This window comes from Chelonia mydas, chromosome 11, assembly GCF_015237465.2.
Source record: "Chelonia mydas isolate rCheMyd1 chromosome 11, rCheMyd1.pri.v2, whole genome shotgun sequence".
Classification (NCBI taxonomy): Eukaryota; Metazoa; Chordata; order Testudines; family Cheloniidae; genus Chelonia; species Chelonia mydas.
The window spans coordinates 56,413,849-56,427,757 of record NC_051251.2 but is presented as its reverse complement, the minus strand read 5'-3'; the positions used below and the strand labels follow the sequence as shown (position 1 = coordinate 56,427,757).

Sequence of the window (13,909 nt, the reverse complement as noted above, 5' to 3'; positions counted from 1 at the left end):
CTCCCACTCCCAGTGCTTTAGGGTGTCTAAGGAGCTGTAAAGGGGTTTTTGTGTAGTGCTTAGGAGTTGTGTGTGCCTGTCCCAGAGAGGCAGGCTGAGCTCTGAGGGTGAGTGACAGCACCAGCAGGTGCAAGGGAGGTTGGCAGAAGGGGGAGTTCCACTTTCCAGGCATGGCCCCTAAACACTGATCTCTTATAACTCAATGAAAGAGCTCTTTTACTGGGATGGGGAGTGAAAACTGTCCAAGCTGCAGGGAAGGGATGATTGCAGGGATGATGACTGAAAGGGGGGATTGGAAGTGATAAAGAAGTGTGCTGAAGGGAGTAGCAGGGAGAATGTGTGTGTGGGGGGGGGGGTTAGCAGGTAGTATGTGTTTTGCAGAAGATGGAAGGAGGAGCAATAACTGAATGGGCTGCAGGGGAGATGGAAGATGACTGAATGGCCTGAAGCAGGTGGTAGATGGGATATGGAGAGATAACTGAGTGGAACTCAGTGAGGCTTTGGAGGCGATATCTGTTGGGGTTGCAGTGTGCTGATAAGAGCTGGATGTTGAATAGTTCTTGGGAGGATAGATATGTGGGACCCATGGGGAGAAATGTTAGGGGGCACGAGGGGATGAAGTAGTATCTGTGTGGGGCCCATAGGGAGGAGACTAGTTCTGTGGGGTCCATTGGAGGGACTGTGGGAGGGTAGCTGTGCTGGAGCCCTGGCGAGATGCTGCCTTATGCTCTTTCCCCTGTGAGCGCCACACAACAACGGGGCAAGGTAGCTGTGTGGGGCCCATGAAGGGGAAGGGAGTGAGGTAGCTCTGTGGGGCGCATGGGGAATGGAGGGCAGGTAGTTCTGTGGGAGAGACAATTGACCGCCCGCTTCTCTTTTTCCCCGGCAGCCCCAGACAATCCCTAATATCAATCTCCGCCCCCCATTTTACCTCAGTGCTGCCCCCTACCCGTGCGCTACGCAGGGAGAAGACCCCCCTCCGCAACACACTCCGTTTTCCAGGCCCGCCCGTCCCGATGTGACTCCTCCGGCTCTGTGTGGGTATACAGTCAGGAGCGCGTCGGGGCTCGGAGCTGCCGCGGCGCGTGGAGGGAGCTGCGTGCGGGAAACGTGCTGCAGGGACTTTGAGGCCGGCGTGACACCGGAGATGGAGCCCGAAAACGCGGTGAGTAGCAGGGGTGCGGGGGCCCGGCCACTCAGGAGATAAGCGGAGCTACAGGCGACGCCGCCCTCCCCCTAGCTGGGTCAGTCAGACGGAGGTTCGGAGTGGGGTGGCTCCCGGGGGAACGTGCCTCGGGGCCTGCGATTGGTGCTGTGAGTGACTCCCCTGTGGGTGTGACGTGCGGCAGTGAGCGTTGGCTGTGCGGGGGCGCGGGGCTCTGTGGCGAAGGGGCTCAGAGACTCGGGGTGAAAAGGTGTGTCCTCCCCCCCTCCATTAAATAGCCAGGGCCTGCCCGGCCTGCGTGAGGGGTCGGAGACGACGGGGGTGGTGAGCGAGGCAACTGCTCCGTAGCCCGAGCATGGCTTTCCCGCCAAAACCGGCAGGGAGGGCCAGCTGCGCCCACGGCTCCAGCGAGCCGTTCGCCCCTCCCCGGCACGAGCTCTTTCCAGCGCTCACCGCTTGAGCGAGCCGTTCGCCCCTCCCCCAGCACGTGCTTCTCTCTCCGCTTCCCTTTTAGCAGGAGGCTTTTATCCCCCCCCCCCGGTACCTGACTGAAAAGTCAGTTAGGGAGAAGCCCACCCCAGATGTTAGGGTGGCCCTTTGTGATATTGGGATCCTTTAATATCATACCTCAGCACCTAGGTAGGGGCAGGGAAGTCTGCAAGCTTATCTGCATAGCCATAAATGTTCCAATGCTACTTCCTCTGGGATACAAGTAGGCCTTCAGTATTTAAGAGTCTGACCAAACTCAGACTACTCTGGTAGATTCCAAATCATCGAGATCCAATAGACCAGGACTTGGAACCCATGTAGTAAATATTGGAAACTTCAAATCCAAGTCTACCAAGTCTTGAAATTAAGTGTTTTGAATATTTGAACATGGATGCAATCTTATATAGGGTTTGGTTCCTGGCTACCCGAAAGACTGTCTCTTTCCCTTAGTGCCATCATGACAGTTGATATCATGTGGGGTACTCTTGTTAACACCCTAGATTTAAGTGTATGGAAGGTATAGGCAGATTATTTTCAGTGCAGGCACTTGGTATTGCATTTGCTTTCCCAACTGGTCCAACAGAGCCAAAATCTGTTGATCTTCAGCAAGCAGTACTCAGTCTATATTTTCATCTTTTGCCTGAAGCTATTAACTGTTTATGAGCTGACTTTGTGTTGGTATGAATCAATGTACGGATTAGTGTTTAATATCATTCATTAACCTAGGGACAAATGTGACAGGTATATTTTATACATTTAAAAATAAATTATGATTAGCAGATGATTCTAATCAACAGATTACTCCCCAAAAAGCATATTATAAAACTTACAAATTTAAATCCTAAGATATTTTATATTCCACAATATAAGACAAGTTTGGTTTCAAGTCTCAAACAAAGAACATAATGTCTTCAATTCAATCCATTGATCTTGAGGAATTTTTTATTCATATGAGGAATCATTTTCAATAGCTGATGAAGCTTGCTTAGTCTCATGGCATAGTTTGTGATATACCAGTTCTCAGCCATATAGAGATTTATAACCAGTGTGTTGGACTGTACCTACAGACAGATTTGAACCCACTACAGTTCACATAGCACTGATTTCATATGCTCATGTGGACTTACCCCAGTAAGTTAATAGACTGCCACATTCTATGCCTCTTAACTACTAGGATTATACTGCCCCAAATGGACAGTACTGCATTAGTTCAGCCTAGTAATGACAAGCATGGATTAGTGTTGCAAGGTTTGCCTCATCCAGGAAAGAATACAATCAAATAGCTGGTCACAAATGGAAACAAAAATTGTATGAACCTGTGATGGGTGTTCTACTCGCTGCTGGACAGCGTCATCTCCTGGCGATTAGCTCTGTGAGGCTGACATCCATCCCTGTGATGGCACTCCGTCTCTCTCTCTCGCTTCAGGTGTTGCTACTTCCTCTTCATGACTTAGCCCTCCAGCCAGGTCACTCACCAGGTACCCCTCTGGGGGAAGCGGGTTGTCTTTCAAAGTCTCTTTCCACAAGCAATGTCAGGCAGTCCTCACATTTGCTGCCCTATGTCTCTCTATCCTTGACTCTGGCAGCTTTTATAGAAGTGCCCTTAAGAACACCCTCTACTCTGGGTTCCAGTCCAGGGCCCTGTAGTGAACAGTTAAGGGATAGGCCTGCAGCAGCACCCGTTATTACTCCCCACTGAACGTCTTCCTACCATCTTGTGTCTCCCCTGCCCCAGGGTAGGGGACTGCAGGCTTCCTCCCTGATGCTTCCCTTCACTATAGCCAGCTGCCTAGCTTTATAGAAGTCCTCCCCAGTCCCTCACATTTGAACTTCCTTCTAATTAGCTTCCTCCAGCTTAAATCTCCCCCATTTGCAGTCTAATTGGGCCACCCTGGCCTAATTCAGCTCTTGCAGAGCCATTGTGGGGAGTATACCCCATCACAGAGCCACTGCTGCTTTCTGGTAATCCAAGCACAATGTGGTCCAGAAGTATGTAAAGATTGTAAACCAATGTAGCAGGAGAGGACCTTTACCAATACATAGACCAGTTACATACCTCCTCAGTTCCTCAAATTGCTTTCCCTCGCTGTCAATTCACTCTTTCTCCATGTTGGCTCTTTCAACTTGTTCTCTTCAGGGTCTCAGCGAGACATTTGGAAACTCCATTTCAACAGAACCAGAGCTAGAACTGGGTGTCACTGGTGTACTGATAGCACTGCTGCCCCAAATGCCTTACAGTCTCCTTGAGATGTCTAATTTATATAATAAGATTCTCTATATGTCATTCTGAAGGCTAAAATGTTTGTAGAGTCAGCATGAAGTTATGGAAGCAGCTATAAGCATGGTTGAGAGCTCTTTTTGTTCAAAATATCAGCAGCTTGAATCATCACTGGGTTGTGTGGTCTGTTACAATCTAGTTCTTAAGTTCTCAGGCATTTTGACTTTATGAATTATATCTGTGCAGTGTACTGCTAGAGTAAGGTATCTATCTATTCTATACCATGCTAAGACCATTGTGATATCAGAGATAACTCAATCAACCAACCACCCTTATTGTATAGCTAATTTACATACAGCAGTTTCATTGGTCATATGGGGGAGACTGTACAGATAAGGGGTAGTCAATTATTTTTTGTCAAGGTCCAAATTTCTTGGTCGACGTATAGTCAAGGTCCAGAGTCCAGAGAATATAATAAGAAAAATAATAAAATAATAATTAACAATAATTAAATAAAAGTATTTCAGGGTCTGTTCAAAAGGGTCTGGCTGTCCGGATTTGGTTTGCAGTCTGCCTACTGACTACCCCGGTATAGGTGGTAAATTACTTGGCCCAACTGCCATACCTATGTGCTCAACTGTCAAACAAATCATCACAACTCTCCCAGAACAACCCCCCGATGCAAATTGGCACAACCACACAGACAGCAACACAATCAGCAATCACAATAATGCCAAACACACATGGCTCCTCACTGTAGCATACTCCCCTAATTCACCACACACACAAATCCATATAAGTCTCCTAGCACCACACAAAACACACAGAAAATCAGCACAGCCAACAGTACAACCATACACAATAACCCCAAACACACACAGCCACTCACTGCAGCATACCCCCCCAATTCACCACCTTCAAAAATCAACACAGATCTTGCAGATGAACACAGCCCACATTCAAATCAGCACAAATCTCCCAGCACAAAACAGTCCATGCACAGATGAACACAGCTGTCCCAGCACAACACGCATTTGCCCACCTTTACTCATACTTACCATAAATGTCAGCAGCAAAGACACAAGTCCATCGCTGCTATGTATTAGGCAGTTGTGGAAGTCTCTGTGGTTTGGATGACTAGTTATCCAGTACTACTTTTTGCAGCCTCTTAAAGGAAAGGTTGGATCAGTTAAAGAACAATTTTTACCGTTTGCCTGACTACAAAGGCATGGTACCTGCACCTTGAGGTTATCTATATCAAAGGTAATCCTGGTCCACCAGAACTTTATGCATTGTCAGAAGAGCATCAATTAAAGGTAGAAACAGATGTCTTTCTACCATACTCAGGTAAAAAAACAGATTGATAGTGTCACAGGAAGTCAGAGGAATCCAGATGAACCCAAAGCTGTATTGACATGAACTCCTCCATAGCCATCCAGAACCAAGAAAGTTTGAAGGAAGTATAGTGGTAATTGGTGAGTTCAGTAAAGTAATGGCTTCTTAACCAAGAACTTAATGACTATTTGTTTCAGTGATCAGCATTTGCCGTTCCAGGAAAAAACAATAACAATTTCAGTCAGTAGTAGACCCAGGACCTCCCTGCTGGCCTTCAACAGCCATGAGGAGCATGGGATGTTCTCACAGCTTCACCAGGACCTCAGTATGTGAAATCAGATGAAATTCTGCCAGTAAAGGTGGCATTTATCTGCTCCTCATTTTACATTGCTCCTGTAAACAGGACAAACTGTTGTTTGTTTAAGGATAACAGCACCCCAATCAGTCTGTTTTACTTAAAGGACTTTGATTCTTTGAGTCCTTCCTTCCCCATTTCTTCTGATTGCTACTCCCACTTATTCTGTCTTGTCTTCATTAGACTGTAAGCTGCTTGGGGAAGGGAGTGTTTTTTACTCTGGTTGTACCGCACTTAGCACAATGGGTGTTCAGTCCTTATTGGTGCATTTAGGTACCACCATTATACAAATAATAAACAATAAACTCTGAAAGAACTTCATATATTGTCAGAGCAACTCTTGAATGTCGGCCATTGCAGATACAATGCCTATAATCAGATAATATAGAAGTACAAGTTGTAGACTCTTGTATCTTCATGATAGACTTGGTACTGCTTATGTTCCACTTCACAGTGAATAATGCAGGTCAAAGCTTCGCGGTAAAGAACTGATGTCCAAATGGTTAAAATAATTATAATTTATATTTTTGAAACAAGAATTAATCCTTCAGCTTTATAAAGAAAAATGTGGGGCAGTCAAAGAGTTGATTTATTGTCTTCAATGTCTGTGATAATTGTGGGAATCCATTACAACCCACTAATTTTTTCCCTTAGCCCGACCCAGATCAGTCATAAAACTGTCTATCCATTATTTGGCTCTTCCCTTTTCTCCAAAATATGTTTTTCAACGAACTCAGGAAGGACCGTGTTGTGGCTCTGTTGCTATGCTAACGCTTCCTGTGCACCTAGGAAGTATGCTCTGTGAAAACCTAACATCGATAAACGTTGCAAATAAGATATTTCTCCTAGGAAATAAATTGATGTTTGGTTGAAGGTGATACAGGGTTAATAGTGAATCTTAGTTTGCATCCACGTGAACTACTCTGTCCTGTGTCTTGATTTTGGATGTCACGTTATAGACTAACTGAACCCGTAAAAGGAAACTAGAAAGATGAACTGCCTACATTTGCTAGCGTTTGTTGATTTTATTTCTAGTATGGTGAGTAGGTGTTTTTGACAAATGTGGTAAATATCATTAAGACTGTGATACTGTCTTTTAACTTGATATACAGAGATGAGTGATTTAAATAAAGAACAACCCCCCATAATCCTATCAAAATTTGAATTAATAGCTTTCAGATACTCCCTCACACTGAAGTTAATTAACTCACATACAGTTGAATGGCAGTTATTTTTAGGCATGGTATTGATTGAGAATAATCAAGGCTGTAGAATAGTTTTAGCGTCATTCATTAGGACACCTAACGGACATAAAATTGACGCACTGCATGTTCAGTTTCTGAGAAGCTAAAGATAAAATTGATATTATTTTACTTCTTGTTATTTGCTGCCACTGTCTCACTTGAAGATTATCTTTGATAGGACACACAGGAAGGTAAAAGGGTTTGGGACATATCCAGAAATGCTTAAAAGCAGAGATCATAAAGTATTAAATTGCACAAAAGAACAAGATACTATGTAGTGAATAAATGAGAGATAAACAATTAAAAATGAAGCAGACAGTCTAAATAAAGAGTAATCTAAATGATGACAGTGTCTAGGAGAAGTTTGATTTCTGCCATGCAGATCTTCACCCCTCCCCTACCCTGCACGACCTGTCCCGGATCAGGAAGCTTCCAAGTATTGAGATTGCGGAGTTTGTACAGCCATTTGCTAATGTGTAAATATGCATACGTTTCTCCTACTAGCTTAAGAAAAGTCAGGTGAAAGAAAAGTGTAACAATTTTTTTATTACTTCTAGGTAAAAAGTCACAGTGCAGTAGAAGTAAAAGTGTGAGAACATCCTTTTCCTGAGACGCCCCCTCAGTTGCAAGAGTAGGGCAAAGATTGGAGCCCCAGCTTTCTAAGGCCCTTTCAGTTGTGAAGAGACCTAGGTATTGAATGGGCCAGATACATTCCCAAGAGGATTTATACTGCCTGTATCAGAGACAGCTAGTGAATTTTTCCCTACTTTTTCTAGGTATTTTGGGCCAAATTTTTTAAAGGTATTTGGACACCTAACTCTCCTGGAAATCGGTCAGAGTTAGGCACCTAAATACCTTTACAAATCTGGGTCTTCTTCCCTTGAGGTCCCTTGGGCTTCTGTATGGTCTCCAACCCCCCAGTCTTTTCACCCCCTCGGTCTGTAGAACGTGAACCAACTGTGCTTTCCTCTGTTTGAGTTGCTCATGCAGCAACTCTGCATCTGCCTTTAAAAACCTGAGTAGGCAGCTACTGCCACCTCCTTTCCACTTCCTGTGTTTTTGTACACACAGCAAAATATGTTTAGTTCAATCTAAAATACCTTTATTTTAATTTAGATTAAAAAAACAGCCAGAAAGAACAAACTTCTTCAGTGAAAGGCTTACTGTCTGGGTGTTACAAGCTGAACAAGGATAAAAGCAAATTTGAGAACAAGATGTCTGTTGTGTTTTGTTTCCATGGTGAAGGACAGAAATTTAAAGGTGCAACCCACAGAGAAAATAAACGACCTTGGCAACAAGGAGCAATGAAGATCCTAACCCTTCTATTGGCTGCACCCTATCTTATCCCACTAGGAAGCATCTCCCTCTTCCATCTCAGGGTTACAGCAGCCAGGCTGCACAGTGAAAAGCGGACTGTGAAATTTCAGTCCAAACTGCATCAGATTTCTTGCATTTAATGAAGACATAATTTAGGACATTCAAAATAGAGGGCCAGGTTAGAGAGAGAGAATGAGTCTCCTCCTCTGAGGACTAAATGTCTCCTTCTGCTTTTGATATTCTGAAAGGACAAGTTCTGTTCCAAGGTCATTATTCAGGATCCAGTATTCTAGCTACAGTGGAGAATCTTCGGGAACTATGATCCTCTAGGGAAAGGAGAGATCCATATCTAATCCTTAGAGCCAAGGGAAAGACAAATTACGTTATGTCCTTCTTTATTACCCAAATAGGCCAACTTTAAAGTTGGAAGAGGAAAAACCAGTGGACTCAGTACAATAGATCCCATTCTCTTGAGCTCTCACCAGGCCCAAATATTTTGTTGGCATACCCTAATATCAAAAATACAAATGAACATGATGGGGATGCTTCTGATAGGACATCTCCTTGAGACTTTCTAAATCTGTTACCACCTCAATAGCAACCAGAAATTAATGATCAGCCAGCCAGATGTCAGAGACAAGCCTCTCAGCGCTTTCTTTCATGGGGAAGCCCTTTCTAGCAGTAAAGCTCCAGTGAATTCTACAGTCTTCCTAGATAGAAAGAACCTTGGCCTTCCTCAGGATATACCACTTAAGTGGCACTTTTGGTCTTCACTCTCCGGCTACAGATTTAAAGAAGCCAGATCATATTGTCTGAGAAGAGAGAAGAGGCTCCGATAAGAGTTGCTTCTTTTGCTTCCAGGGCAGGGGAGCTGGAGACCTGGGTGCCGCCACCTCCTCATTTAAGGAGTTTTGGGGGATGCTGATCCACACAACCCTTAACTTAATAGGAAGAAGACTGCTTTGTTTCTTCCATTTATGGGTCATAAAATGTCACTCCACTGGTTTTTAGGCCCCATAGCTGTACAGCAGAAATTGATTTAAAATATCCCAACAGTTTTATTCAGTCTGTTAGCACCAATCCAGAATTAGGTTCAAATAAATAAATACATCCCTTAGGGGAAAGAGTGTTTGAATGAGGAGCACTTGTGGCACCTTAGAGACTAACAAATTTTTGAATGAGGTCTCTTAGGAATCTACTCAGATGAATTGTTCTATTTGTTAGATCAATTGAAGCTTATCTCCATAACCTGGTTTTATGTTTACATCTATGGTTCCAGTGCTTTGTAGCCATGGAACAGTTTTTATGTCAAACATTGCAGTTTGATTTGGATGATGCATCTCAAACTTTTACCAGAGTAAAGAGAATGAGAAAAGAGTGTCTTTTCATTTAGCCATACCTGAATGACCGGCTAGACTGGGTCAAGCTGAAATGTTGGCCAGGGTAGCCATCTCCATAGTTGTTTGTTTCTGGAGCAACATAGCTGATTCTTCAACAGAAAGAAATGTATGCTAATTCTTATGCAGAACCTCTATATGTGAGAACCCAATTCAGCACTAAACTAGACATACTCAGGATAGACAGTGCAAAGTACACTTACAGATCTTTCTCTGTTGTCTTCAGATATCTCTCCCTTTCAGTGGAAGTTGAACTCTTAAGGACCTCCAAAAATTGTTAATGCTGCCATGTCTGTCATACTTTAAGCTGTTGGCTGAAAGCTGAAAATTAGTTAAAGAGATGCCTGTGGGCTCCCACAATGGAATCATCACTTTAGATGCTAGTTTGTAGGGATGGAGAGCACATCATATCAATGGAATGGCTCAAGGCCGTTGATTAGTGACAGAAAAGTAATCAATCAACTGCCTCAAGAACTGTCACACTTGTCTGTTCTACAGTTTCAGCACAGGCTTAAAATTTCCTCTGAAATACACAGTTGGAGTGTGACCACTAGCATATATACAAGCTGACCAGGACAAGGCTGTGGCAAAAATAAATCAGCTGTTAATGATAAGGGCAGGAAAAACTTTACCCATCCTGTCATTCACATAATCAGAATATGCAATATGAATGAGAAATGAAGGTGATCCCAAACATAACTAAAAGAGTAGACACCACGTTCTTTTGAGTGAATTTGTGAAAATTGGTTATGACACTGCTCTGGGACTCAGGAAGCCTGGTTTCAATATCGAGCTGTGCCACAGACTTCCTGGATGATCTTGAGCAAGTCACTTATGGCATGATCCAAAGCCTCTTGGAATCAATGGAAAGACTCCCATTGAGATTAGTGGGATTTGGATCATGTCCAGTCTCTATGCCTAGTTCCCCATCTGTAAAATTGGGATGATGGGAACTTTGCAAGTGTATTATGAGGATAAATCAGGGTTGGGCAAACTTTTTGGCCCGAGGGCCAACTCCAGGTGCGAAACTGTATGGAGGGCCGGGTAGGGAAGGCTGTGCCCCTCAAACAGCCTGGCCCCCGCCCCCTATTTGCCCCCTCCCACTTACTGCCCCCTGACTGTCCCCCTCCATCCAACCCCCCCCCCGCTCGCTGTCCCCTGACTGCCCTGACCTATCCACACCCTTGCCCCCTGACAGGCCCCCTGGGACTCCCGTGCCCTATCCAACCCCCCCGTTCCCTGACTCCTGACCGCCCCAGAACCTCCGCCCCATCCAACCGCTCCCTGCTCCCTGTCCCCTGACTGCCACCCGGGACCCCCTACCCAACCTCTGCCGCCACCTCCCCCTTACCATGCCCCTCAGAGCGGCAGGAGCTTGCAGCCCCGCTGCCCGTGCAGCCACACGGCTGCGTGGGAGGGGGAACTGCGGGGGAGGGGCTGGGGGTGAGTCTCCTGGGCCAGGAGCTCAGGGGCCGGGCCGGATGGTCCCACGGGCCAGATGTGGCCCGTGGGCCGTAGTTTGGCCACCTCTGGGATAAATACTGACTGTAGGGAGCTTATATACTATGATGATAGGAGCCCTATACATATCTTTGAGAACTCATGAAGGACAGGTCATGTCCCAGACTATTGGAGAAGGGTAAGTATAGTACCTGTCTTTAACAAGAGGAACAAAGAGGATCTGGGGAATTATAGACCAGGCAGCCTAACTTTGATGCCTGGAAAGATATTGGAACAAATTAATTTAAACAGTCAGTTTGTAAGCACCTAGAGATAATAGGGTTATAAGGAATAGCCGGCAGGGATTTGTCAAGAACAAATCATGCCAAACCAGCCTAATTTCCTTCTTTGACTGGGTTACTGGCATAGTGGATTTGGGGGAAGCAGTAGACATGGTATATCTTGATTTTATTTAAGGTTGACAGTACCACATGACCTTGTCATAATCAAAACTAGCAAAATGTGATCAAAATGAAATTACCATAAGATGGGCACACAGTTTGTTGAAAGATTGTACTCAAAGAATAGTTGTCAATGATTTGCTATCTATTGGGTTCTCAGATAGGTCATTTGTGAGTCTGGTACTATTCAATATTTTAATTTATGACTTGAATAATGGAGTGGAGAATATGCTTATAAAATTGGCAGATAACACAAAGCTGGGAGGGGTTGCACGCACTTTAGAGGAGAAGATTAGAATTCAAAATGACCTTGGACAAATTAGAGAATTGGTGTGAAATCAGTGAAGACAAGTGGAAAGTACTGTGCTTAGGAAGAAAAAAATCAAAATTACAACTCCAAAATGCAAAGTAACTGGTTAGGTGAAAGTAATGCTGAAAAGGATCTGGGGTTTACAGTGGGTTACAAATTGAATATATGCCAACAATGTGGTGCAGTTGCAAAAAAGGCTAATATAATTCTGGGGTGTATTAACAGGATTGTTGTATGTAAGACACAGGAGGTAATTGTCCCATTCTACTTGGCACTGGTAAGACCTCCGCTGGAGTACTGTGTCCAATTCTGGGCACCACAGTTTAGGAAAGATGTGGATAAATTGGAGAGAGACCAAAGGAGAGCAACAAAAATTATAAAAGGTTTAGAAAGCCTGACCTATGAGGAAAGTTTAAAAAAGTGGGCATGTTTAGTCTTGAGAAACAGGACTGAGGGGAGACATGATAACAGTCTTCAAATATGTTAAGGATTGGTTTAAAGAGGGCCGTGATCAATTGTTTTTCATGTCCACTGAAGGTAGGACAGGTAGTAATGGGCTTACTCTGTAGCAAGGGAGATTCAGGTTAGATATTGGGAAAAACTTAATAAGAGTAGTTAAGTTCTGGAATAGGTTTCCAAGGGAGGTTGTTGAAGCCCCCTCATTGGAGGTTTTTAAAAACAGGTTGAACACACACTTGTCAGGGATGGTCTAGGTTTACTTGGTCCTGTCTCAGTGCAGACGGCTGGACTTTGGGACCAGGTCCCTTCCAGCCCTACCTTTCTGTGGTTATGTAAATAGCTTGATAGATAGAAAGGAGAAATTGACTAATTCTGTATTCAGGGTAAACTGAAACTAAGGCAAAGTGTTTTCAAATACACAAAAACAAAAATAGATAATTTTTCTCTTATCTTTTACTTCTAGAACTCATAGGTGTTATATCGATAGTAGGTTAAAACATGTTTTTTTTTTAAATTAAGTCAAAAGAATAAAAAATAATGCTACATATGTGCATCATTGCAAAGTTAATTGCCAAAACACCCTTAACTTGGGGAGTTTTATGACTTCTGAGTGCTAAAATTCTGTTCATTTTTACTATTGTATTTTCATGTGAAAAGTTTTTTCTTGCATTGAACGCTACTTGAATTTTTCCAAAAAACTCATTGAGAATTCAGAGAAGGAACAGCCTCCTGTGAGGAAGGGGGAAAATGGAGATATTGGAGGTTCTGCAGGGCTCTGTATTGAGGTCACTATTCAGTATATCTTCTAACGTCCAGAAAGAAAATAAGTTAAACATTATCTTACATTTATTTCCTGATGAAGCAATATACACAAGATGAAATGCTCAAATTCAGAGGGAGCAAGGCATTTGGGGAAATTAAAACTTAATTGTATGAGTTCCTATATGAAAAGATGCAAGATCATAGCTTGGCAGAATATGTCTACAAAACAAATATGGAGAAAAAATGAACTTTTTTGTGGGATAACAAATTGAAAGCAAGTGCACAAAATATGATACCCATTTTTAATGGGTCAAACAGTTGTACAATGTTATTAGAAGAGAAATAACTTGTAAAATTAAAGCAGTATCACGACTCCTTACTGTGTGAGTGAGACTGAATCAGGAATACTGGGTGAAATCCTGGTCTCAATCCTGGTCTCATTGAAGTCAGTAGAAATTTTGTCATTGACTTCGATGCAGTCAGGATTTCAATCACTGTTCTTCAGATTCCTCCTACACATGAAAATTGATATGAAAAAAATCAAAAAAGAGTTTAAATATTGGCCGTCATGAGGATAATTTTGAGACTTTAAGTTTACGCAGAAAGCCAAAATAATGCATAACAGGTGATTTGAAAACATACATATATAATACTTTAGGATTACATGAAAAAAATTATTTATACAGGTTACTGTTAAACTGGATTAAGGCAAGGATACACTTAGTTTGGATGTTAAACCTTTTTTAAAATAGAGACAGTCAAACAGTGGCAGCTGCAGGGAGCTGGTTATGGTCTCTTGATCCTTGGCTGCCCAAACCAGAGGAAATTAGAACAGTAGGGCAGCTACTCTAACTTCCACCATGCTAATGGCCCCAGCAAGCTCCACCTTACCCTTTCCCTTATGGCTGGGTAAGGTGTAGCTGGCATTGGTGGCAACTGTGTTGCCTTTGTCAGCTT

At 43.4% G+C, this 13,909-nt stretch overlaps 1 protein-coding gene across 1 annotated transcript in view; it reads left to right on the top strand.

Annotated features, from left to right (window-relative positions):
• Window positions 1–925: 925 nt before the first annotated feature.
• Window positions 926–13,909, top strand: part of BOLL (boule homolog, RNA binding protein) — a 73,249-nt gene continuing 60,265 nt past the window's right edge. Inside the window, exon 1 of the mRNA XM_037912809.2 lies at window positions 926–1,165. Within this exon, the coding sequence (XP_037768737.2) occupies window positions 1,148–1,165 (18 nt within the window). The 5' untranslated portion in view covers window positions 926–1,147. The remainder of the gene's footprint in view (window positions 1,166–13,909) is intronic.